Source organism: Phocoena sinus, chromosome 3 (assembly GCF_008692025.1).
Source record: "Phocoena sinus isolate mPhoSin1 chromosome 3, mPhoSin1.pri, whole genome shotgun sequence".
NCBI lineage: Eukaryota > Metazoa > Chordata > Mammalia > Artiodactyla > Phocoenidae > Phocoena > Phocoena sinus.
This window is the reverse complement of record NC_045765.1, coordinates 121,123,371-121,150,725: the sequence shown is the minus strand read 5'-3', so window position 1 is coordinate 121,150,725 and position 27,355 is coordinate 121,123,371. Positions and strand designations below refer to the sequence as shown.

Sequence of the window (27,355 nt, the reverse complement as noted above, 5' to 3'; positions counted from 1 at the left end):
TCATGTTTGAAAACCACTGTATGAAAGATACACTTAACCAAAAATAAGTCTGTCTCTAAGTAAACTGAAACTAGAACAGCTAAAGATAATATTTTCCCCACCCCTCATTAACCTAGAACCTAATAGCAGTCAGTGAACATATAAACTCTGTCTCACACAAATACACAGAGCTTCACATTAAGGCATGACGATAGTCCCTTTTAGGTAGATAAGAATCTAGGCACATCTGAATAAGGACCAATGCTTCTTTTCCCCAGAATTGACCATAAAAGGCCAGGTGAGCATTCATATGTGCATGCATGTGTGCCTACACAATATGGGCATGTGCATACACACATGCACATGTGCAAACACACACACAAACTCTTCCTAAGCCTATAAATAAGAGCCAGATCCTTCAGCAATTAGAAGGAGTATCTGTCTGTTATGATGAGCTTCTATACAACAAATACCATCTGACACAAAGCTGCCACCTAATACATATTCACTGAAAAAGCAAATAAATAAAAGGATGATGGGGTCATTGGCTACATGGCTCCCCTTCCTCTTGGCCCCTCTTTTCTAAGGGAGGAAGGGAGGGAAGAAAAAAAGGAAGATGAAGGGAAGGGAAGAGAAGGGAAGGGCCTCAGCCTTGCCACCCCACAGGGCTTCCTCAACTGTTTTAATTTTTCACACATATTCTACCTCAAGCTGAGTTCTATCCACTTTATTTATAAAAGATTAAGAAGTATACTGAGTCCTTTATTTAAAAGTATTACCTTGACGATATCCAAATACTGTCATTATATAGTAAACACATACATGTAAACTCCTAGCAGTATCTAGGCAGTATCTATCTACTGCCTAGTATATCACTAAATACTCCTGTAACTGTCAAAATAACTCTAAAATCTCAATGGCTTAAAGCAACAAAGATTCGCTTTTTGCTCACGCAGCATCTCAAGGGTTGGTGAAGACCAGAGAGGCTCTGTTCCCTACTGTCCACGATCAGGGGGCACAGGCCACCGAGGTTCCAACCCCCTGGACCACCTCACTACAGCAGAGAGAGGGATTTACTGCAAACCATCATAAATCCATTCTTAACAGCTTCTACCTGGAAGTTAACACTTCACTTCTACTATAATTTCACTGGTTAAAGGGAAATCACACAGCTCTTCCTACCTAATCACAAGAGGGCAGGGAAGTGTAATTTTACCATGAGAACAGAAGAGAAGAACCATAAGTAATGCTGACCAGTATTAATAACCATGACAAACAACTACTGATACTATTCTTTTTTTTTTGGCAAAATAATACCTTTATTACCTATGATTGGCAGATATTTTATAAATAAAATATATTTATTCTCTCCATGTTCGAAAAGAATTTCAAAACAACAAAATGATTTTATACACCATACAATTCAGGGTAGGGTTGGGCTCAGGGGACTACTTCATTGTTCACAGGGTGAGCAATGAGCTCTGAGTCCTGGTCCCAGTCTTGAAACCACAAAGGTGGTTTCGAGGGCTTGGTGTGAGGGGAGGGTGAGGGCCTCTCCCAATCCAGCATTTCCCTGTGCTCACTGTGGATTTCCACTCAATAGACCAGGGGTTGCCTTACAGCAGCGGCAGCTGTAAATCTGACGGAAGAACATTCTTCTAGTAGCTTCCAGATTCTAAAGACAGGGCCCAGTAGGACCTTCGATGGGCCCCAGCAGATCCAAGGATGCCAGGAGCTATAAGCGCCTGATTAATGAGATGGCCCAGCTAATGGTCCCAGCTCCTGGTCAGGTTGTTTTACAAGGACAGTCCTTCACTTGAACAGCTGTACCCGTGGAATCACACTGGCATTGGGCAGATAGATTCCATTTTGTTCAGGCCAGAATCCCAAGTCCCAAACCCAGTGTTCAACAGACACGAAGCGGACACCAATCTTGAAGCTGAAGAACACATGGTTGACCTCAAAGCGGACACTGTTTCTACCCTGCCGGATGGAAACAGGCATAGGAGAGAAATTATGCAGCATGGTCTGGTTGGCAACTAGAAGTTGGACAGTTAGCTCATATACACAGGCCATGCCTTGTTGGTCTGTCCACCCGGCAGAGACACAAATCTCAATCTTTCCACTATACAGGAGCTCTGGCCACAGACCCTCCTCCTCCAGGTCCAACATTTCCTTCTTGTGACACCACCTTGTAGGCAGACAGGAAGGAGTCCTGGGAAGTGGCCCGAGGCCTGACCTCCAAGTTTTCCTCCTCTCCCCAGCCGTCTCCACTGCTCTGCATCATCCAGTCCCGGAAGCCTTCTAGGCCCTTGGGGTTCCGGAGGAGGTTGCGTCCTATCGGTCTTCGCTCACAGAAGCAGCCCAGGATGCAGGGCCTGAGGTCGCCGGCGGAGGGCAGGTAGGTGTGGAGGACAGGGTGACAGGGCGGCACGGTCTTGGGCCAGGATGCTCAGCCTCAGGTCCTGGCAGTCCACCAGGTCACACCAGCAACTGGCACACCTGGCGGCAGTGCCCGAGCAGCATGTGTGGAGGCACGTGGCTCAGCACCATCTCGAGCAGCTCCATGGGCAGTTGGCCCAGACCCGGCACCTCCTCGGGTTCAGGGTCCAGAGCGGGGACACTGGCGGGCAGGCCCCTGGAGGCTGAGGTGCACGTGCGTGGTCTCCTCGCCAGGCCCGGCTGCCACTCTGGGCATCTCAGCCATTGCTCCTCCCTGGTGGGCCATCACCTTGCCTCACGTGCTCCCTTCTCCACCTCCGCCCTTTTTATTCCCCCGCCCCTCCCTTCCTAATACCCAGCCCCAGACCCCTGCCTGCACCCACCCCGGCCCCAGCCCTATCCTCCCTCTGACTCTGATACTATTCTTGAACTAGAGAAGAATTCTAATTCTGATTCTCTCATATTAACAATAGTTTGGGGGATTAGGGTGTGGGGGGCGGGAGACTGGGAGTCTGGCATTAGCAGATGCAAACTATTATATATAGAATGGATAAACAAGGTGCTACTATACAGCACAGGGAACTATATTCAATATCCTGTAATAAACCATAATGGAAAAAAAACCCAGTAATTTGCTTCTTTAGAAGCAAAACATGATTTTTTTTCTTCTTTATACTTTTTAATAGATTTTTCAAATTTTCTGCAATGTATACGTACATTATTTCTATAATACATTTAAAAATAGATTAAAAAACAATGACAGCAAACTATATCAAGGGTCATTAACACATATTCCATAGGCTGGAATCACGGCAAAAATCTAACCTACAAGCTATAGTAAATACCTATAATAATTACAACCTATATCCGAGGCAGAGTTGTTGGTTTGCTTGCTTTTTCTAATGTTGATATGATAGCAATCATGTTTGATTTCAACCTAGGATATGACTAACCATTACCTGTCATAAATTCCTAGTTTATCACAGTGAGGATGATAACACAGTGAGGATGATGTGGTATTTACGCAGAGAAGATAGTACCCTTCAAAATGGTGGAAGGGTCCGTCCTCTGTTTGCAAAATATTACTACTTCTATATAGTTTTATATAAAGAAGATGGTATGATATATATAAATTACAGAATAAAAGGCCAAATAAAAGAATGTCAAAATAGACATCTCCCCCCTCCACTTTATTATTTCTTGGCTAACAGTAAGTTAATGCTAACACTTTCCTATATTAGTTTTCTGGCAAATGGGCATACTAATTACTTAAATCAAGGACTACCAAAACCTTAAGAAACCCATTCTTTCCTTACAAGAAAATATTTTACAACCATGCTTCTTAGCATTTTAAAGCTTTTCAGTCTAAAAATCTGGGTACTCTTGCTTCCTTTTTTTGGTGGTTACATTATTTTAAATGTGTTCCACTTGACATATAGTATGAATACATTAAAAGAGTCTTAAAACAATTAGTGCTACTGACCTGAAAAAAATGGACAACGTTAAACTATTACTTTTGGAGAAATTCGATCATTAAAAAGAATAAACATAGAATTCATCGTTGTAAAATAACTGTTCAAATGTTAATAAATGTTATTTCCAAATCTGGTATCCCACAGTAATTAATTCATTTTGAAAAATATAAAGTGAAGTTTTAAAAGTATGTAGGGGGACTTCCCTGGTGGTGCAGTGGTTAAGAATCCGCCCGCCAATGCAGGGAACATGGGTTTGTTCCCTGGTCCAGGAGGATCCCACATGCCATGGAGCAACTAAGCCCATGCGCTACAACTACTGAGCCTGTGCTTCACAGCCCACGAGACAGAACTACCGAGCCCGCGTGCCCCAACTGCTGAAGCCCACGTGCTTAGAACCTGTGCTCCACAACGAGAAGCCCATGCACAAGGAAGAGTAGCCCCCTGCTCACCTCAACTAGAGAAAGTCCATGCACAGCAACGAAGACCCAACGTAGCCAAAAATAAATAAATAAATTTATTAAAGAAAGAAAGAAATAAAATAAATAAAAGTACGCAGGAAACTGAAAAAAATCCACCAGACCTTTAAATTCATTTTAACAGAAAACAAGGAGTAGTTAGTAGTTATCACTAGCTGCAAACACTTCTGCCTCAGATATCAGTAAATAACAACATGCTGAAACTCAGATTACTTACCTGTATGTTCATTATTGGCCTAGTCATGTCTAAGATAAACGCTGTTTTGCAGGCAAATGAAAAAGGTTAGTATGTTTTTCTCAGGTGTCTTAAAACTACTGATCTATAAGTACTGAATTTAAAAATTTCAGAAGATGAAATAAAATTAGTACCTAAGAGTGGGCTAGTTTATAGCTTCAAGACTACTGGCTTTAATAGAAACTGAAACCTCCTTGGAATTTTATAATTTTTCTTTTTTTTGGCTGCACCACAGCATGTTCCCCAACTAGGGATCAAACCCGTGGCCCCTGCAGTAGAAGCCCAGAGCCTAACCACTGGACCACCAGGGAATTCCCAGAATTTTATGATTTTTAAAACCAAGGAGAAAAAAATTGTTTTCTATGATATTTGTATTATGTAAACAATTTTATATATATATTTTCCTACCTAGGTCTGTTACTTGTCGATCAAAAGGGCAACGGATTGCTCTTCCGTGAAGAGGCAGCCGAGTGAGACAGTCATGACAGACTGTGTGGCCACAAAGCAGAAGGCGAGGAACTTTGTCTCCTTGCAAAGAAAAGACATCTTCACAAACTCCACACTCCAGCACCTAATATTTGGAAAGGACACATGTGCTCTTTAAATGACTTTAAAAGCATAAATATTTTAGGCTAAAAAGAAAAACCTGATCTAATTTAATGAATCAATCTTGTTAAATTACTTTATTCCTCCATGAAAAAAACTGTCTAGGTATAAAATCTTAAATCCCCTTTTATTCTTTCATCTGACAGATCTTACCACAATTATATCATAGTGAAATCTCCTTGAAAGGATAAGTGTTAGGGATCAAGATAAAGTTGTAAACTAACATCTTTAGCTTTTGAAAATTATGACATGATTTATTACATCAGAATCCGTAACCATATATAACTCTACCAAAGTTGGGTTCTTAAACAATTTCTCTGCAATTACCTAACCCTCAAAAAACCATCATTAATTTGGACAAAAATAATCTGAAATATGTGCTAGGATGACAACTTACCTTGTAAATGATAAAGAACTTGTTAAGAAAAGACTATAAGTAATTTTCAAGTGTCTTATACTATTCATTTACATCATACAATGTAAAGAATGCAATTAGACTTAAATTTCAATTCCTTGTTCTCGATTAATAAATATGCCCCTGGGTTAGAAAACAGAAAATATTTTGTTTATCTAGTTCCAATTACAAGTACATGACTTGCTCAAGGCCACGTAGTCAGTCAAAAGAAAGGCGACAAATCAACTATACTTCAATTTAAAAAAAAAATCAACTATACTTCAACTAAAAAAAAAGAAAGGTGACAAGAATCGGCATATTCTGATTTCCCCGGCCCATCAGTTTGTTTTATAATTAGTCAACAAACTATATTTATATCAATGAAGGTACTTTTATTTCTTAATATACCTGAAGTGTTTCACAATTTAATTAATTTTTAAAAAATACCCACACTGGGGCTTCCCTGGTGGCACAGTGGTTGAGAGTCCGCCTGCCAATATAGGGGACACAGTTCGTGCCCCGGTCCGGGAAGATCCCACATGCCATGGAACGGCTAGGCCTGTGAGCCATGGCCGCTGAGCCTGCACATCTGGAGCCTGTGCTCCGCAACAGGAGAGGCCACAACAATGAGAGGCCCACGTACTGCAAAATAAATAAATAAATAGATAGATAAATAAATAAATAATTAAAAATAAAAATACCCACAATGAACTGTTTGATTGTACCCCAAACTCGGTGCCCACCATCCACGACCTACTACAATCTGGCCCCTGTCCTATTGCTTCTCTTCCCTTCCAAACTCTGTTCTCAAACTATATTGAACAATTTGTAGTTCACAGCACATAACAACTGCTTTTGCCTCTTTCTTTATGCTAATGCTAAAGAAACAGCTAAATAGACATTTTCCTAGTGGATTCTTTTTTTACATTAATAAACCAACAAATTCGTAAATGAACACACTATCCTTTGGGCCCCCATGTACCATGGATAAGTGTCAATCTCAACACCCAAAACACTTTAATACTTTTATTGGCATTCCAGCCTGTCTTTCCCTGTTAGACGAAAAAGCCCTCAGGAACAGGGTATTCCAAATATCAAGCTCCTATGTGCTTATATTAATAAAGTCCAACAAAATAAAAATTTTAAAACAGCCAACCACCATCCCCCAACAAATACATAATACAAGGTAAAAAAACAGAAAACCCAGAGTGGAAGTCAGACTTAATCCATTAAAATTTTAATCTTAACTCCGCAATTAAACTGGAGTCAGTGCTTGAAATGTAAACACCTTTCACTGTAAATAAACTGATAATTCATAACTGGCTCACATCTCAGTACGGTTCAAAAGAAGCTGAAGTGTAACACATAGTTCACAGAACAGGAAAAGAAAACAGCTTGTTAATTATATGAAAAGGTGTCCAATCTCACCCAAAACATTTTGAAGTCAGTTGAAGCTATCCCAATATACTTTTTTTCAGATTAGATTTTTAAAAGTTGATAACACTCTGTGCTAGTGGAAGTGTGGGAGAATAAATTGCTGGTTGCTGTGAAACGTTTATTGACTGATATAGCCTCTATGGAAGGCAATTTGGCAATACCTATCAAAAGTTTGAATAGCTTAGTAATTCTACCTCCAGGAGTTTATCCTACAAATATCACATGTGTGAAAAGATCTATATGCTATTCCTTAGAGCACCTTTTGCATTAGCAAAAGATTAGAAACAAAGTAAATATATATGGAAAATAAATTATAGCATATTCATATACTGCAAAACTGTGCAATCTGATGAGGAAAAGTTAGGAAATTTTTTATGTACAAACACAGAATGATTTCATACCAGCAAAACAAAGTGAAAAATGACATAGAATATTTAACTTTTGCATACAGGAGAGGAAATAAAGAGAGCATATATTTTCATATATATTGTTTTACAAGCATACTATCTTCCTGGCAAGATACACAGGAAACATTACATTGGAATTGTAGTTCTCTTTGAGGAAGGGAAACAGCTGGGGAACAGCTACACATAAATCATATATATATATATACACACACACACACACACACACACACACACAATACACACACTTCAAATTATCCTGTATTTTTTAAAAAGGCAGGAAAAAAGTTTCACTTAAATATCCTCACTTTTAAAAAAAAGAACAAAAGAAAAAAATCCTCACTTAAATAACAAATTCAACTAAATACAGAAAAGATATTCACAACAGAATTAGATATTATAAATGCAACATTTTAAATAAATGTCCTCACTATAGTGACAACGTATTAAACTTATATGACAATAAACTCCAAAGAACCAAATTAAAATTTTACTATTTTCATTCATCTCTAACCCCATCATTACACAAGATAAGAGAACTTACTCATGTTGAGACCATAGGTGTTTTCCAAAGAGCACTAGTAAAATCCCACTGATTAGTAAACCAAACATAATTCCAAAAACAGTTATTGGACTATTTTGCATCAACTCAGCAAATAAGAGTAAGAAAATTTTTCTTCAGTATTTATGAATAGGAATTGTGGCTAACAGCATAAGAAATTAAGTCCTAGATAGGAAAAAAGCTCTTTATTTTACAAACTTCACAATATGCCAAAGAGGGCTTCAAACTTATTACGTGTAAATCAAATTTTAATACACCAGGCCATATTTTCAAAGGACTAAGAAAGCTCACTAGTCTTCTGTGAATGTATAGACCAATTTTGGTCTTATTTTCCTAACGATAAAAACCCTGTCATCATCTACTTGTTCATTAAGCAAGAAGCCATTTTACATATATATATATATATATATACACACATATATTACCATTATATACTTCAACTTTTACCTTCCAACAAACACGTCTTGCTTTCATCTGTGAGATTTTTTAAATTTATGCCACTGTATTTCTTACAAATGACAGCATGAGGATCTTGCCAAAAAGGACTATCCTACTGCACGTCTCAGTCACAATTTACACATAAAAATGAAGATTAATAAAATGAGCCTCTAATTTATCAAACTCTGTGCTATAATAAGCTGGAGTTACATCAGGCTTTGGTATATTTTTCAGATTTTAAGGCAAACAGGGTAACAAAAGTAGATACAGCAATAATATCCATTCCAATTACTTCTTAATTGAAGTTAATTCACAAAATAACCTTCAGGTATTCTCTACATAGAAAAAGCACAATTCAATAAATAAAATCTCAACCATACAACAAGCTGAAAAATAAGAGGGCTCCTCTGCATCTCAGATATGCTATGTACCTTCAGAATAACTTCATTAATATATAAAGGTCAGATAAATCAACCACCACCAATACTAATTGATAATATACTTGTAAGCAGAAATGTACCATTTGTTGTCACATAAAACCAACATTAGGTGAAAAACCATAGGTGTCTATTACTCAAGATCTTAAAAGAACTTAAGATATTTGGTCCAGTGGTTCTGAATCCTAGATGCACATTAAAATCACTCTGGGACTGCAAAAAAATACTGATGTCAACTCACTCAGAAATGTGGGATTAAGTAGTTTCTTTTTCTTTTTTAAGTCCTCAGTGATTCTAGTATGTAGCCAAGAATAAGAATTGCCAATATCTCAGATTACAGATGATGCTGAAGGTTATTCTACAAACCTTTAAGATCAGTTCTCCCTTTCAGATCTATCTACCTATGGAAAAGTGAATTCTACATACTTCATCTGAATTTTTAGTAAACCCACTTTACAGCATTTACACATGTTAGAATTTCAAACTTCAAGCACAGGGTAATTCATATCCCCCAGCGTTAATGGGGCTGTTGGAGACTTCTCAAAAGTGTTGACAGACCGTACTCCCAAAAGAGGAGGCGGGTCAACTAATAATAGAGGTCTGATTACAGAAGTAGTGCGATAGTGAAAAGCATACTTTACGGCCAGTCAACTCTGGTTCTGCTACACAGTGTTAACTGAAACCTGAGTCTCCTCACCTGTAAAACTGTAATCAACACTTACCTCCTCAACAGATATTAACGAGCTAAAAAATACCTAACTTTGTACCTGGCGATAATAACGGCTCAATTTCCTAAAAATAAGCTAATTAATGCCTGTTGGGCTTAACTAAAAACAGAGGGCCTGGGGAAAGACCAGCCCAGGTCACTCTCCGAGGCCCATTAGCTCCTTTTCACAAACGTCCCCGTTGGCGAGTCCAAGCAGAGGACTAGCGTGACCCGAAGACCAGGTAACCTCAGGCCTGCTGGGATAAAGGTCCGGAGGTGAGGGATAGGTTTGTAAAGCCGAGATGGGCCAGAGGCCGCGCATCCCGCCCAAAAAATGCCAGGGCCGCGGTGCTGCCGCCAGATCTCCGGGTTAAACAGAGGGAGGCCGATGGTGGAGAACAGAGCACGCAAGGTCCCTCACCTTCACCACGGCCGTCCCCCGGCTGCCCTGACGACCACTGTCTAGTCCCGCTCCAGGCTTGTTTACAACCAGGGCAGCCATCCTAGGAGGAGCAGCGCCGCAGAAGCAGCCCTCAAAGCCTTCACTTGATGGGCGGGGTAGAGCCACCTACCCAGAAGCCTCGGCGCTCGACGCTGGGGCACAGGCGCAGTACCACGCGGGGAGCTGCTGGGACGGTCTCTTTGAGCATCCTCCCGCCAGCCGCTAGGTGTTTGGGTTCGCAGGCCTGTGCGTGGGCACTTTGTTATTTTTTTAATTGTTACTATTGAGGAGTCTGAAATAGATTGGAGGAGTAAAATTAAAAGAAAAGAGAAGGGATAAAACAAAAGTGAAGTTTTGGGGTGAAATTCCCGCTCCAGGAACGACCTCTTCTCCCCAACCGCAAAACGGACGGGGCGAGAGGGGACTACATGTCCCTGCACGCCCTGCGGCGTTTGAACTACAAGTCCCAGCATGCCACATCTCTATCGTTTACTGCAATGTAGGTATTTGGGAGGCCGTGAATTGTCACCGAGGAGTGGTTTCTTGAAGTCGCGGTGTGTGATTGTGACTGGAAAATAGAGGAGTATTTTATGTATAGGTCTCTAAGAGGCAAGAGATGGCTTTGGTAAAAAAGCCGTTGGGTTCCTAAAGGACTTGGTAAGAAGAGAATTTAAGGCACCACCGGCAGAGAGAAACTTGGGAGTGTGTTTGACGCCCTGTCTTCCCGAACGTGCGCTTTTCTGTCTTCTTCCGAGCTGATTGATCCTTTTCAGCCCCCGTAGGCAGTGGGTCCAAAGTACCGGTCAAAATGGAAGTGAATCCCCCCAAACAGGAGCACCTGCTGGCCCTGAAAGGTAAACTTTTGCGAACCCGACTCCCTTTCATCTGTTTTCTCCCTTTCTCTCACTAGTTCTCGAAGCCTTTGACACATAGACCTGGCCTCTGGGATATAGGCCTCGTCCTTCTTAAACACTGTCAATGCTCACCCTCCTGCTTGGTTCCTTGGCGCCGAGCGAAAGGAAACTATTTCTCCTCTTTGCTTTTCAGGTTTGAGAGCCCCCGTTAGAATGGAATAGATACCTGGTAAATTACTTACTCTGTTACATGCTGCTCAGATTTTAGCCGCAGATGCTGATGTCCCCACCCTACCCCGGGAGAGCCTTGTGAACCGAGATGATTAACAGCGGGTATATAAAGTGGTTTTTCCTTCTGTCTCTTGTCTCTTCGTGTGGCAATGACAAAGTTACCAGGCTTCAGCTTCATCTGTGAAATTAGTCTAGTATTGTGCCAAGGTTTTAGAAGTACATAATACTACAACATATAATTTAGGTATGTTAAAACTCACTGTTTACGTCAAAGTATTGTGTATAGGGGGAAATTCATGTCGGTTTGCATACACAGCAAACAGTTTTGAGTAAGTTTGATGATTTAATTGGATCATTATTTAGGGGAAATGAGCAGGGCATTCTTTTTCTGGAATTCCTGTTGTTTTGTGAAACCTTTTATTTGAAACGCTTTCAGCTTTATTTCATCGGTTTTCTGCTACCACAAATGCACTTATTTCTTGGATGCCCTACTCAGTGGTTACCAATATCTTCTTGGACTGAGCTGAAAAGATGCTCGATAGACATGTGAACTCAAGTGAATAGCACTTAACCTTCCTTGTGGGATCCATTTTGAGGGACCCTTATCCCCTTAGTTATGTTGTAAGCATCAAACCTTCCAGAAGCTCACCAGTTTCATTTGAAGCATAAAATCATATACTGATAGTTGGGTTTATCAGAACTGTCTCTGACTGTAGAACTAAGAAACTAAAATATTAACTAATGTAATAGCAATAGGACCTGTGAGCTTAGCCTGGACTGAAATGGCTTATTCTTGAAGAAAGAAGAGAAATTGTCATGTTCTTTATCTCAGACTCATATGTAGTATGTGAAATATATATTACTTAACTCTCAGAAGTTAAACTTTTTCAAGATCGCACAGCTAGTGAGTGATTGAGGTAATATTTCAACACAAGGCCTTCATCTTTCCAAGACTCCATGTTGCCTCCTAATGAAGGAAAGAGCATTTTCAGATATCATTCCATTAGTAGTTTGATGGAAATTTAGAGCAGCTCTGTTAGCTGCTAGGTATCATTTTATACAAATTGGAAGCTATTAAATACAGTTAAATTCCAGTGATGTGCAGGCTAACTGCCGTAGTCCTTTTAGGCTGCTACAGTAGTCTTTCCCAGGTATCTTCTATTTTCCAAAACAGAAGGTTCCTGGAGAAGAGTATTTTAGCAACCTAAAAGGACAAGTGCTTTGAAATTCAGTGTTAGTTTCAGCTTTCTTAAAGCTCTTTGGCCCCATTCTTCCCCACTGTTCTAGTTATCCAAGAGTTTTCACAAGTTTTAATTTTACCTATGTTGGATGCCAAATATATCAATTTGTCTTGTCATATAAGTTTACTTTCATATGTATGTAAAGTATTAAGGAGCTCTCCCAACATCAGTGTCCCTGGAATACAACACTGAGTGAATTCAGACAACAATGAAAGAATTCTCAGTGGCATGTCTTAAAATGTGAAAATGTAAGGAAAAGGGAAGAAAAAATAAAAACATTATTAATTCTTGAAAGAATATGCTATCTATATTTAGATACATATTAAAATTATGGATGTTAAGGATCACAGTCATTTATGAATTTGAGTTGCCAAATCTGTCAGTCAGTGGACATTAACAGTAAGGAAAAGAATTATTATGAGATTGGTTACTTCTTTTGACTTTCAGAGTCAGTGGTTAAATGAGTATTGTGACATCATGCCAAGGAGACCCCACTCACAGTCATCCTGGCAATGGGAGAACCCCCGTCAAGTAGTTCTCTAATGATTTTTGGAAGAAGGGATTTGACCTCTTGTTTTTTTCTCTGGTAGCTAGGATTTGAAAGAACCTGCATTATGGCTCAGGCAACTTTGGGCCCGATTAGGAAACCTAACTTGCAGATCCTGGTAGGCTCCATTCTTGAGCCTGTGTACTGTATGCTGGAACTTATTATTGATGACTTAATTTGGGGCAACTTGAAGACGTCTGTGTTCTAAAAGGAAAAAAAGTAAGGCTCTGGTCTTCTTGTTGATCCTTCAAATTGGAATTCAGAAGCCATGCTACTAAGGTTTTGACACTGCTTAAGTGCCTCATTTATACAAATGAGACTTTGTCAGGAAACCAGTTTCTAGCATGGTTAAAATGCAAAGTAAAACCATTTTCATGTTTTCAGTATTTACTACTGAGAATGAAATAAAATCATTATTCTGTCTATATATTTGTTTGGTAGAATTCATGTAATTTTAAAGTATAAAATGATCAATTTTCTTCAGAAAGATTAAAAATTAAAATGATTTTCATTGTCCTCAATTCACGTCTCAAATTTTTTAGTATTATTACATTTTTGTTCATTATTTTCATATGAATCAAGTATTTTAAAAATCACTAATTTACTTTTTGTTTCTGCTATAGTCTTAAGATTATTATTACCTAACATATTAATATCAATACTTCCAAATCCATTATATCTCTTCAGTTAAACATGTTGACTACTAGCAGTTTTAGGCTGAAAGGATATGATAGGGCATCTAATCCAGATCCCTTATTTTGGTAAGAGAAAGGATTTCCAGTTTTGTGGATTACATTCACATTTACCAATAGCACTTTGGTAAAATATCATATTGGAATTGGTTTGTTTTTTTCTTTTTTCCCTGCCCATCTGTATATAGGCTATCCCTACCATATCTTATTCTTTGCAATACTTCCACTTTAGGTCCTGTTTCCCTCTGATTTGGAAAGAGAGAGAGTCTTGTAATTATAAATTGCATTCTAGCTCTGAGGAGCTCAGCTAAGAAATATTCCTTCTTTAAGAGTAACTGGATTACTGCAGAATGACTACAGAAGTAATATTACATTATCGACCATATGAGAGTGAAACCACACAACTGCCAAAAATTGCAGAGAAAGCAATTCAAGACTTTCCTACACGTCCACTATCAAGATTTATTCCTTGGTTTCCTCATGATGGGTCCAGACTTCCACTCAAACCTAAAAGATTACCACCTGTGATTTCTGAAGAGGCAACTGAAGATGTAAGACAGTACTTAACCATTTCAGAACATGATATTAAGTTGCAGAGTTATGATTGCACAGTAGATCTACTGGAGTTTCAACCGAATTTGAAAAAAAAGCAGCACTTAATCCGATCACACACACTGAATGAACAGACTAATTCTGGAAGTCTGGATAAACAATCAGAAAAAGGAAAACGGCACAAGAAGAGGTCTTGGAGTGTTTCACTTCCCAGCAGTAATTGTACTGAAAATATTTTTCCTTTGTCTGAAAAATTGCAAGATAGTTTAAAGGCACTAAATTTGCACTCATTTTATAGAGCAAGATGGACAATAGAGCACACTATTTGTAACAACCAAACTCTGGAAGACATTTGGGAAAAACTCAATCGAATTATCAGGTGCAATGAACTTCCATCTTGTAATGCTACAATCCAGAGACATTTAGGCCAGATATGGGTGTTCTGTGATGTTATGTACTGTGAATATGTGGGAAGTCTTCTTAAAGGAAGATTAGCTCTTACTGGGAAGATTAACTTATTTGTGCATAAATATGGTCTTATTTTTAGTATGTAATGAATTCCACTAATTGTCAAAAAGAAAAATATTCTGAATGAACTGAGTAGGAACTGAAACAGATGAATAAATTTTTAATTGTGTGGTAATATATGTACAGTTTGTATCCCAGAAATAAATATCAGGTGAATTCCTAGGCTTGTCACTTAAGTCAGGAACTTTCTGCGTTCTGCTTTGAGCAGCCTTCTTTTAAATGAATTGTGATAAATTATTCTTTTTACTGAATTTAAAGGTAAAATGTTCTATTCCTTTTGTTCTGTTACTTTTCCAATGGTTGAATTAGATATTCCTATGAATTACAGTGACTAGTTTGGATTTTGGTAAATCCCCAAAATCTAATTTTACAGTATTTTTTCTTTACTCACCTAAAGTGTAATGATTTTTTTAAAAATAAAACTAAAACCAGTTCTGTTGGGAATGGTATTCAAGTGCCATGAATGTGGTATTCAAGTTGAGAGACCAGCCCAGATTCTGCTGATATTTCCAAAGATATGTAATAGACAATAGTTGATGTGTTGTTCTGAAACAAAAGTATAAAATGTATAATTTGTCTAAGACCATAATATATCTTTAAGGCAATAAGCTCTTTTGAAGTGAAGTATCAAATATGGGTAAGAGATCAAGTTATTCTTTATTTAATACAGATAATTCAATCTTAATGACTGTTATTGCTGATTACTAATGCTCTGGTTCTTGGAGTCATGGGTTTCCCATAGCAAAATGTTGTGAATTAGGTTTACACATCATTTTATAAAAATATTCAAAGTGATTATATAATAAAAGTTTTATTAAAAAGTATATTTATTTAACAAATTTGAATGCATACCATGAGCTAGGTACTAGAGTAAAGTAGGGAAGGAGACAAACATGGATCCTGCCCTCACAGAGCTAACATAGAGTCACTATTCTTAAGTAGTTAAACTACATCCCTGAAAAAAAACCTGTAAGACTGTACTCATTAGGAAGGCAGAAACACATTTGCCTTGTGGCACAGTGCCTGGCGTGGTAGGGGCTCAATACTACATGGTAAATGTGCCCTTTGGGGGGTTTCTCATAGCCTGAGCTGGCTGAGGTTCCTTAAAACATAAGGAATCTACCAATTTTTTTTTTTTTTTTTTTTTTTTTGCCGTACGCAGGCCTCTCACTGTTGTGGCCTCTCCTGTTGCGGAGCACAGGCTCTGGACGTGCAGGCTCAGTGGCCATGGCTCACGGGCCCAGCCGCTCCGCGGCATGTGGGATCTTCCCAGACCAGGGCACGAACCCATGTCCCTGCATCGGCAGGCGGACTCTCAACCACTGCACAACCAGGGAAGCCCGAGTCTACCAATTTTTAACTAAAGAGGTTATCTTTTCTAATTAGGTTTCACACTATCCAAACACTGTTTTGTTTTTAACTTTTAATACCTTTCTTATTGTCTCAAATGAGACTGCTCTGTAGAAAATAATCATCATGTGCATGAATGCTTCCAAAAGTCTTTAAATGAAAAATCACCAGGTGTAGAGGGAGTTTCCAAGGTAACTTCATCAGTAATTACTTCTTCTTTCATTCATTAGTCATCTTACTTTTAAATCAAGAATGCTGGAGAAAAGTCAACAAGTTATTCATTATTACCAGCGAGCTTTGCAAATAAGAGTTGGCTAATGTTATTAGGCAATCATAAATGGTGGATTTGGTTTTTTTTTTGTTCAGGTCTTATTTAGCATTAGGTTGCTAATCAAGGGTTAAAAGTTAGGTAATCATAAGACAGCGTCACTTACATAGACCACAGCATTTCTTTTATGATACATTTTTATTATTTTGAAATGATTATACACAGAACTGAAAATATTCTTATGAATATTTTCTTATGGGCTTCTTATGAGCAGTTTTTTAATTCAAGAATCACACATTAAAAAGAGCTTCTTTGTCTTCATATGTGGCAGATTTAAATTTCTCTAATTTACTCTGTATAAATTGCTTTCTACCCCTCTGAGAAACAATGAAAAGGTGAATCAGAACAGGGAAAATGAAGATTGAGTTTTACTGCAACTAGTGCCGTGATCTTAAAGGAAGAAGCAATTCATTTCTCATCTACCTAGACAATGCTTAGGCAGTAATTACTGAGAACCTTAGGACTGATGATTCTAGCACTAGCTAATAGTAGAGCTCACCAGTATTTCTGGGTTCCACTGTTAAGTCACAGACATGAATAAATTGGGGAAACAAAGACATATGCAGGAAGGTGAATCTGAGGGCATTTGGTAAAATGCCGAAGCATTTACTCTAGGAAAGTAGCAACAGTGCCATAATTTTATTTTTCCCTGACGAGCTATCCACTTTCAAATAAATGTTAACTCAAATTCTAAGAAAAAAGATGTGAAGGGCATCACATGAATTTAACTAAATTATTTGCCAACTTAGCAAATAATTTAAAGACCATTTTTTGAAAATTTCTAAGATGAGCTCCTGCATAATGGTTCCCTTTGATTTAATCTGCTCAAAATGCCCCAGATTATTCCAAGGTTCACAAACTTGAATGCCTTCAGGAACTAGAAAAGTAAGACTATAGAATGTGGTGAGGACTCTGAGAGTGAAGAAGATTTGACATATTTTTTTTTAATGTTGTGACCAAGCAAAATGTATATGTAAGTTGAACTGGCCTAATTCATTAGTTTATAACCTCAAGCCTATCTTTTTTTTAATTTACTGAAGACTTTCAAAAGTTTTTTTTATAAGATTTTAGATGAAACCTGAATTTTATAAGTAAATCAAATGTCTGTATTTTGTGAGTTCCACTGAGAGTGTTTCTACACATGGCACTAACTGCATTGTGTGTAGTGAATATTTGTCACTCGACTAAAAATCACATATTCTTTTTTGCCTCCTTAATTTTTGACCAAGAACCTGCTTTAACTTCAAGACTGGATACGTAATTACCATTTAATAACCAGTGCTTTATTGTAGTTTCTCTGCCAGTTTTTTTTAAAACGCTGTTTTTTGTTGATATTTGCTCTTTTCTAACATTGTGTTTAATTTTTGAGTTTCATTAATTCATTATAAGACAGGAAATACTAAGGTTTAAATCTATACTTGTTATGGACATACTTTGGATCATCCTTCAAGGAAAGAGATAGTTTTTTGTTTGTTTTTAACATCTTTATTGGAGTATAATTGCTTTACAATGGTGTGTTAGTTTCTGCTTTATAACAAAATGAATCAGCTATACATATACATATATCCCCGTATCTCCTCCCTCTTGCGTCTCCATATTTTTTTTTTAGATTCCCTGTATATGTGTTAGCATACGGTATTTGTCTTTCTCTTTCTGACTTACTTCACTCTGTATGACAGACTCTAGGTCCATCCACCTCACTGCAAATAACTCAATTTCGTTTCTTTTTATGGCTGAATACTATTCCATTATATATATGTGCCACATCTTCTTTTTTTTTTTTTTTTTGCGGTACGCGGGCCTCTCACTGCTGTGGCTTCTCCTGTTGCAGAGCAACAGGCTCCAGACGCGCAGGCTCAGCGGCCATGGCTCACGGGCGCAGCCACTCCGCGGCATGTGGGATCTTCGCGTACCGAGGCATGAACCCGTGTCCCCCGCATCAGCAGGCGGACTCCCAACCACTGCGCCACCAGGGAAGCCCCACATCTTCTTTAAAGGAATGAGATAGTTTTATGTTACAAATTTGGCTTTCTCAGTTTGTGTTTAAAAATCTGCAGTATGACAAATTGTGCTTTATAGTAATTTTCTTTGCCTCCACAGGATGATAGTATTTCTTAACCAACTGCTGATTTTTACCCTCTTTTGAAAATAGGAAGAAAACTGGTACTTTAAATACCAGCTTGGGATGTTTTTATTTTTAATGGAGGGTTGTTCTTTACCCACTCTCTACTGTCTCATCCCCTAGAAAACCATAGCATCAGTAAAAGCTAAGCTTTAAAGGGCCTTTGTACATAATGGAAGTTTGAGCATATAATAAGCAAATAAGCTGGCTACACATCTAGGTGAATTAAGAACACTTTTTGTTTTGATCACTCCAAATTTATGTTTATTTTAACTTGTTTGCTTTTTACTATTAACTGAGTATAACCTTTTAAAAAAAATTTTATTAGGGTATAAAATTTTTATTGGGGTATATAGTTGATTTACAGTGTTGTGAAGAACACTTTTTAAAAAGTGTTTCAGGGGCTTCCCTGGTGGCGCCGTGGTTGAGAGTCCGCCTGCCGATGCGGGGGACTGTGCCCCAGTCCGGGAAGATCACACATGCTGCGGAGCGGGCTGGGCCCGTGAGCCATGACTGCTGAGCCTGCGCATCCGGAGCCTGTGCTCCGCACCGGGAGAGGCCACAGCAGTGAGAGGCCCGCGTACCACAAAAAAAAAAAAAAGTGTTTCAGGATTCCTTTGAGAGTGTATTTCCTCTTTATTAAGATTTGGTCTCACTTGAAATGAAAAAAAAAAAAGAAAGCACCAATTGGTGTTAAAATTGAGCTTAGAGTCTTGAAAGATTGTGAAAAAAAAACTGTTTCCTGTGTGTTATTTTCAGAACACCTTTTTATCCCCTGCAGATTGTACTTAATTTTAATGTTTTCCTGGTTAAAAGTAAGAGTGAAAGAAGTTTGAAACACTTCCCCATTCACTCCCCCACCCACATGATTGATGTGTAGCTGGTTAATGTTCTGTTTGAAATAGTCGGACTTGGAATACCTGTGGGATGTTTCTAATAAAGCATGACATTCCAGGTTTATGACCCTGGGCTTATAATTAAGAATAGGGAAAATTATTTTTGAGCAAAGTGAAGTCTGCGGCCATCTATTTAATATAACATTGTTTAATGGCCTCAGTTCTTGAAACTTTACATCTTCAAAAACACCACTTACTTGAAGAGTTTGGTGAGACGTTAATACTATGTGCCAGAACCTGTGGCAAGCACCGAGCCCACAAAACTTAACATGATATATAAGAGCCTAAACTTCAAGGAGTTTGGATAGGAGTGCTATAAACTTATAAGTGAATAAACATAATTCATGATAAATACAAGGTGCTATGAAAAAAACAAGGTGAACTGTACTTCTTTTCTGAGAAAGATGACATTTAAACTAAGACCAAAATGAGAAAGGCACTAAATTTTTTTTTTTTTTTTTTTTTTTTTTTTTTTTTTTTTTTGCGGTACGCGGGCCTCTCACTGTTGTGGCCTCTCCTGTTGCGGAGCACAGGCTCCGGACGTGCAGGCTCAGCAGCCATGGCTCACGGGCCCAGCCGCTGCGCAGCATGTGGGATCTTCCCAGACAGGGGCACAAACCGTGTCCCCTGCATCGGCAGGCAGACTCTCAACCACTGCGCCACCAGGGAAACCCAGGCACTAAATTTGATATGACTGATATAGCTAGTTACTGAGTAGTTAGGTGGTACATTTTTACATACATTAACGAATACCACATATTGTGCACTGACCATTTAAATCGATAGTCTTTAAAGATTTGAGTTTTGAGTTGAATGAACATCTTAATAGACTATAAAGAAACAGTCTTCTGGGATTCATTTTCTGAAATGTTTTATGAGTTTGTATGATTTTTACTTCTATATTTTTGTCTTTATTTTGATGTGGTCAAATGTCAATCTTATTTTTTTAACATCTTTATTGGAGTATAATTGCTTTAATATGGTGTGTTAGTTTCTGCTTTATAACAAAGTGAATCAGTTATACATATACATATGTTCCCATATCTCTCCCCTCTTGCGTCTCCCTCCCTCCCACCCTCCCTATCCCACCCCTCTAGGTGGTCACAAAGCACCGAGCTGATTTGTCTTTATTTTGATGTAGTCAAATGTCAATCTTAACAAAAAGTTGAAAAAGATTTTTAAATTAGAATGTCCTATCCCCGCTAGACTAGGTTTAATTTTCACTTTTTCTAGTTTTCTCTTGCTTAATTTTTGTCCATCTATTTGATACATATGCAGCTTGATATTTGAAATGAATTTGTAAACTAAATTTCATTTTTCCCAGATAGTGAACCAGTTGTCCTAGCACCTTATAATGTTTGTTTTTGCTGCATCCTAATAACTTTTTAAAATTATCTAACATGTCAGTATGGTCTTGTATTAATAAGCCAATTAGTTGATTATGGACTTAAATGTTTTACTACATGTTATGTCCAGTTTTTTATCATTGTTTCCTATTAATTTCTATAGCATATTTTTATTTATTTGTTTTTCTAGATAAACTTTAGATACATTCTGTCATGTTCCGAGAACAAATGCTAGTTTTGGTTGGAATTCTATAAACCTACACATTAACTGACACTTTCATAATTTTTACAAAGAATTAATATTACTTAAAGGGCTACTTACTGAACTTCAGTGGCCTGTGATTATAACCAAGGAATAAAGTTAACAAAAATCCTTTTGGCATAAAATTATTGTTTCATATTCAGAATGGTGCATCTAAATTCTTGTCCCTATCAGACTAACATTGGTTAATATTTTGTTGATATTGTTTACAGTGAAGTCATTCAAGATTTTTTTAAAGCCTTATTCTTGTAATATACCGTAAGCTTTGAAATTATTTTATTTTCTATTTTTTGTATAATGAGCCATATTTCATTTGCATTTAATTTTTATAATTCATTAGGTTGTAAATAAAAGCAAAATTGTTCTTTCTTTTTGTCATATATAAAATTCTTTTTGTTATATCCTAACATTTTTATTAGTAAATCATTGCTGTGTAATAATCTTAGGAAATACTTAATATTATATTGTTTAGGAAGTATTTAGATTATATTTTATACTAGTATAAAATTGATGAATACCATACATTCAGCTTGCGAATACTGGCATAAAATTATATTAATATTTTCTTTCTTTCTTTCTTTCTTTTTTTTTCTACTTTCCCAATTCACAGTGATGCGGTTGACTAAGCCTACTTTATTCACCAATATTCCAGTAACATGTGAAGAGAAAGACTTGCCTGGTATGACACATGCTTTATCCTACTTGCACCTAGGGAAAAGTTGAAACCTGGATTACCTTACCTTGGAATAAGCCTAACCTTGCCAATCTTATGCTAACTCTTCGCTGCATTATTTGTTGCCTGTTTTTGTACGTGTGAATGGTGGCCATCTGAGTAATAGGTCTCAGTCATAATCTATACATCAAAATACTATTGATATCCTGTGGCAACTAGAGACTTCTAGTTTTAGTAAAAATGCATTGCTTGTAATGACACTATTAAAATTTCATTTATCCTCAGATGTTCCATCAATGTATGTTAGCATTCTCTTTATTTAAAAATCATTGGAGCTTTCTATATATCTCATGACCTACGTTTTCCTTTGTTCCTGAAGTGTTCATTTTCTGTAGAAACAGAATTTTTTTGGCATGCATTTGTTGTAGTGAAGATTAGAAATCAGATTTTTTTAATATAATTTTTGTTATGAGATTATTTTTTTAAATATCTCTCCCAGCTGTTTCTTCACATAAATAAAAGTTACTTACAAGGTAGGTGTTAGAATTTGATGTTTTTCTCTTTCTACAGGAGACCTCTTTAACCAGCTCATGAGAGATGATCCTTCAACTGTAAATGGTGCAGAGATTTTAATGTTGGGAGAAATGTTGACTTTACCACAGAATTTTGGGTAAGAATGATATGTTCACATTAGAAACACAACAACACTCTGAAGCCATTACAAATCATGTTTTCAAAAAGTAACTATGGGATGGGAAAATGCTCATGATACATGTATGTGGCTGAAAACAAAAAAAGTTTTACCAAAATTATACTATGTGATTCTGGGTTTTTTTTTTTTAATTAAAAAAATAAGATGCATACCAAAATATTAATTCCTAGGGTGGTAGAATTTTAACTTTCTTCTTTAGATCTTATTATATTTTTAAATGCCTACATATTCCTTTTATTTTAACTGACTTAATCTCAGTGTCTTTCAGAAGCAGCTCTTTTATTCACCATCACAGCCCTTTACCAACTTAAGTCATTGGACTTGTCAGCTCATTAGGAGTTCTAAATATTTTATTCCTTCTCTTGCTCTTAGCTATTCTCTTACTCTAGATTATTACTGAGGTAGAAGTCCCTGGTTCCATTCTGTTTGCAACTGAGACAATTTGAGACAATTTGAGACCAAAAGGAATTTTTCGGGTTTTTTCAAAAGGTTTACAGAATGTGGTCATTGACTAGTGTCTTGAAAGCTTAGAAATATATTCATGTAAAAAACGTATTCATATTAAAATATTTTTATAAATATATCTACATATACTTATATGTTTATATGCATTATATATATAACATATACTTATAAAGTAATGCCACTAGTCATTATTTTTATTAGGATGACTTAGAAAAAGAAAAAGAAAATAAATTGGTAAAAAATACTCTGAGATCAATAACTTGGTCTCTTCTAGGTTTGGGGCATAAGTTATTTCAAAAACTGCCTTTCTCTAGCCTCCTCAGTATCAAATCTTCAGACTCTTAACATGGATCTGATTTCAATGACATTTTTAGGAGGGCTGGCAGTTTTGGCAGTAGTTGAGGGTCAAGATATATAGCATGTTTTATAGATTAAATCTGTATTTTTAATTGCACTAGGTAATGAGTGAGCAGCCTAGTGTAAACAAAGAAATATTGAAATAGTATTTCACCTGATCGTTATCCTTTAGTAATTTCTCCATTTGACATTCTCAGTGGTGCACAAATAGAAGATTTATGATAAAAGTTGAATGGATTTCTGCCTAAAAATTTATTTTATTTCACAGGAATATATTTTTGGGAGAGACCTTTTCCAGTTATATCAGCGTTCATAATGATAGCAATCAAGTTGTAAAAGATATATTGGTTAAAGTAAGTGGCATTCTTATTTGGGAGAATTTTTTTTAACTTTTTAATTTCTCTTCTTATGTTTTGAAACTTCATTAAAATGCCTGCTTGATACTGGACTTTTTACTTGTCATTAATAACAAGTATTAATTGAACACCTAAGTTCTAAGATATGCTGTGCACAGAATCATTTTTCCTTATCCTCAAAATTTGTGATAGCTTGGATGAGAAAATGTACCAAAGGTAAATAACACTTTAAATTTTTGTTAATAATTTGTGATTAACATAATAAAATTTGAAAGAGGAGGAAAGATCACTGGGGATTGCATCATTCAGGAAGGCTTATTGAAGGAGAGGGAGCACAAGAGGATCTCAAAAGAATGGCAGGATTTAGGAGAAAAGACAAAGAGGGACATGGTAATCGGAAGCAGAGACATAGGAATATGTAATGTGTTCTTGTAGCAGTGAACAGAATTCACTTAGTAAGAGTAGGCAAGGTTGTAGAGATATGTAGTAGCTATACAGTGGAGCATCTTAAAAGCAAGACTAAGGCTAAGGTTATTTTAAGACTGTGCAGTCAGTGGAGACTTTTGAGCAGAGGTATTCAGGCTATGTTGGAAGACTGTCATGAAAGCATTGTATGGGATGGTTTGTAGGAAATAGGCCAATTAGAATATTCTTGCAGTTTTGAGAAATCAAGAGAGAGAATATGCTAGCTCAGTTAAACAACTGGAAATTTATTCCCGAAAAGAAAGAGCATTAAAAAAGGAAAAATTCATCGTATGTTGTTGAGAAGTGGTCAAAGCTGTCTTCCAGTGGTGAGTTTAGGTCACGACAGCATCGCCTATGGAAGGGAAAGGGAAGCCCAGTTAGAATGAGATTGAAAAATAATCAGCAAGTATGAGAACTGAAAAGGATCTCAGAGAGAAAATATTCCAAGTTCCGTATATGACCCAACTTCCAGAAACTGGATGCAAATTTTTGCATACATGTACATATGTTTGTCACTCTATGGTTAGGGTTTCTGCCTTTCATTAGATCAGGAGTCGGCAAACTATAGCGTGCAGGCCAAATTTGATCCATTGCCTGTTTTTGCAAGACAGTATGAAGCTATGCTAAGAATGAGCTAAGAAAGGTTTTACATTTTTAAATGATTAAAAAGAAACAAAAGCTTATTTTGTGATGTGAAAATTATATAAAATTCAAATTTCAGTCCGTAAGTAAAATTTTATTGACACATAGCCACACTCATCCGTTTATGTATTATCTGTGGCAGATTTCAAGCTACAACATCAGAATTGTGTAGTTGCAACAAACTGTATGACCTGCAAAGTCTAAAATATTTGCTATCTGACCTTTTAAGGAAAAAGTCTGCTGACCTCTGCATTTGATTATGAAAAGGACTATCAGAACTTCGAGAATGTATACTTTTTTCCTGTCATACAGTTTGCATTCAGTAAATGTTGAATTTATTTTTGTAAGATGAATAAATCAGCAAATGTGTGTAATTTAAGTCAATGTTAAAAAGAACAAATATTACCATAGTGTATTTCTTATAAAATATGTGATTATATTTCTGTGGGCTCTGCTCAGTTTTAATTTCTATAAAGGCAGTGGTGTTTGGCATAATAACAGAGATAGCTAATGTTTATTGAGCAGTACAGTGCCCACCAAGAGTCTTCCTACTCTTAACTAAGAACTAGCATTTTGTTTATCATTTTACAAACTCCAATTACATACAAATTGGCTCTTCTTTGCCTGCTTTTCTTTAGTTTTCCTTAGTAAATTTTCATTCAAATCTATATTTCCTTGGGTGCTTTATAATTATCTCCAAATGTTTTTTTGAGGGTATTAAGTTCACTTTGAATATTGTGTTGCAATTTTCTTCTGTTTCACTATTGGTTTTGGTGGCAGTTTGGATCAGTGAATTGTTTAAATTATCATTGTGTGGTCTTTTTTAATAGTATTTTTGTATGGATTAAGACTCTTGCTAGCTTTGCATTCTGTGAAATGCAGTTTGGGGTGCTTTGATATTCTTAGTTCAAGAATACTCTCTTAGAGCCTTGCAAGCAAAGTGTCGTTTCTTTATCAGGTGGCTTTTGGGAGGGTGGTGGAAGAATAAAGGGTTGAGTGTTCCTCAGTTTTTCTCTTTCTTTTAAGTGACAGCATCCTCAATTTTCTCCTCCTGCTTCATTTTCTCTTCACTGACAGTGTCCAAAAGGTTCTTCTCCTTTTTAACTCTCTTCTTCCCCTGAATTGTTATCTTGCCAGAACTGCCTCTTCACCATTAAACATACTGTTATATCTCCTGTAGGCTGTGCTGTCATCTTCCAGTAATGCACTTTCTCAGTATTTTGACACTTAGGATAGACTTTGTCTTTCTGGCAGTACTTTTCATCATTCTTAGGCCTGTCTCTACCTTCCTTTTCTCTCTTAAGCTCAATTTTTCATGAACTTCTCTTGTTCTTTGCAAAGGCTTATGACGAGAGCATGAGAAATAGCTTGCAGAAATTTGAAGTTTAGACATTTGCTGCTCTCTAGCTATACTAACACTGAGTTTATATAGTTTTAAAATTTTATTTATTTATTTGAAGATGACTCAGGAGATTCAGTTACTCTACTGCCATTACTTCAGCTACTCAGAATTCTGCTCTCAAAAGTTTAATTTTTATAGCTCTTGGAATTTTGGAATGTGGAAAAGAGATTATGAATCTGTACTCTTTTAATTCCTTTACTGACATCTTAGTGTTGTTTTTTGTGTTTGTTTGTTTGTTTTTTGCGGTATGCGGGCCTCTCACTGTTTGTGGCCTCTCCCATTGCGGAGCACAGGCTCCGGACGCGCAGGCTCAGCGGCCATGGTTCATGGGCCCAGCCGCTCCGCGGCATGTGGGATCCTCTGGGACCGGGGCACGAACCCGTGTCCCCTGCATCGGCAGGCGGACTCTCAACCACTGCGCCACCAGGGAAGCCCTTAGTGTTGTTTTTGAGAATAAAAATGCTATATAATCTGTCATGTCTAACTGGAAACCACTAGGGGGTTTTTTGTTTGTTTTTTAATTGAAAAATAATTTTCAGCAGTAAGTCTGAAAACCTTAGCATGCTACCAAAAAATGAAGTGTTCTATAAACAAAAGACAGCGTAGTGTACTATAAATAAAAAAAATAGTAGGGACTTCCCTGGTGGTGCAGTGGTTGGGAGTCCACCTGCCAATTCAGGGGACACAGGTTCGAGCTCTGGTCCAGGAAGATCCCACATGCTGGGGAGCATCCAAGTCCGCGAGCCACAACTACTGAAGCCCACGTGCCTAGATCCCGTGCTCCGCAACAAGAGAAGCCACTGCAATGAGTAGCCCGCGCACCACAACGAAGAGTAGCCCCCGCTTGCCGCAACTAGAGAAAGCCCACACACAACAAAGACCCAACGCAGCCAAAAATAAGTAAATAAATTTATTTTTAAAAAAACAACTTTAGGGCTTCCCTGGTGGCACAGTGGTTGAGAGTCCACCTGCCGATGCAGGGGACACGGGTTCATGCCCCGGTCTGGGAAGATCCCATATGCCACGGAGCGGCTAGACCCGTGAGCCATGGCCGCTGAGCCTGCACGTCCAGAGCCTGTGCTCCGCAACGGGAGAGGCCACAACAGTGAGAGGCCCGCGTACCGCAAAAAAAATAAATAACTTTAATGATCTGTACCATTGGTGGTTTATTTTTATTTTATTTATTTATTTTTGGCTGCATCAGGTCTTAGTTGCAGCTTGCAGCCTTCTCTCTAGTTACGTTGCATGGGCTCCAGAGTGCACAGGCTCTGTAGTTGTGGCACGCAGGCTCAGTAACCCCG

The 27,355-nt window shown here is 37.5% G+C and overlaps 4 protein-coding genes across 10 annotated transcripts in view; 2 read left to right on the top strand and 2 right to left on the bottom strand.

Moving 5' to 3' along the window:
* The window catches only part of TRIM23 (tripartite motif containing 23), a 38,873-nt gene extending 28,697 nt beyond the window's left edge, over nt 1–10,176 (bottom strand). The window contains exons 1-2 of one of the 2 annotated variants that reach the window (XM_032629077.1): nt 10,013–10,176; nt 5,016–5,178 (exon numbers count right to left, since the gene is read on the bottom strand). In XM_032629077.1, coding sequence (XP_032484968.1) covers nt 5,016–5,178; nt 10,013–10,093 — 244 coding nt within the window. In that variant the 5' untranslated portion in view covers nt 10,094–10,176. The remainder of the gene's footprint in view (nt 1–5,015; nt 5,179–10,012) is intronic. The other variant, XM_032629078.1, reaches the window with a different exon arrangement.
* On the bottom strand, nt 1,294–4,616 carry LOC116750528 (F-box only protein 27-like). The gene is given in 6 exon segments (XM_032625254.1): nt 1,294–2,169; nt 2,171–2,360; nt 2,362–2,471; nt 2,473–2,695; nt 3,870–3,904; nt 4,590–4,616. Coding segments are annotated over 6 exon segments (963 nt in total). The 3' UTR covers nt 1,294–1,791.
* Nucleotides 10,177–10,517: 341 nt separating the features above from the next.
* Nucleotides 10,518–27,355, top strand: part of TRAPPC13 (trafficking protein particle complex 13) — a 35,826-nt gene continuing 18,988 nt past the window's right edge. For 2 of the 5 annotated variants that reach the window (XM_032629082.1, XM_032629081.1), the window contains exons 1-4: nt 10,748–10,887; nt 21,593–21,661; nt 22,226–22,325; nt 23,458–23,542. In XM_032629082.1, coding sequence (XP_032484973.1) covers nt 10,842–10,887; nt 21,593–21,661; nt 22,226–22,325; nt 23,458–23,542 — 300 coding nt within the window. In that variant the 5' untranslated portion in view covers nt 10,748–10,841. Of the gene's footprint in view, nt 10,888–20,468; nt 21,662–22,225; nt 22,326–23,457; nt 23,543–27,355 lie in introns of those variants that run through there. The other 3 variants (XM_032629079.1, XM_032629080.1, XM_032629083.1) reach the window with 3 other exon arrangements.
* Nucleotides 10,770–15,492, top strand: SHLD3 (shieldin complex subunit 3). Of its 2 annotated transcripts, none has more exons than XM_032629085.1 (2): nt 10,770–10,887; nt 13,831–15,310. In XM_032629085.1, exon 2 carries the CDS (start codon nt 13,949–13,951, stop codon nt 14,702–14,704), a length of 756 nt encoding a protein of 251 aa, XP_032484976.1. In that variant the 5' UTR covers nt 10,770–10,887; nt 13,831–13,948; the 3' UTR covers nt 14,705–15,310. The 2 variants fall into 2 exon arrangements, with proteins under 2 accessions (XP_032484976.1, XP_032484977.1); XM_032629086.1 differs by lacking the exon at nt 10,770–10,887 and adding an exon at nt 10,901–13,125 and having other exon boundaries at nt 13,831–15,492.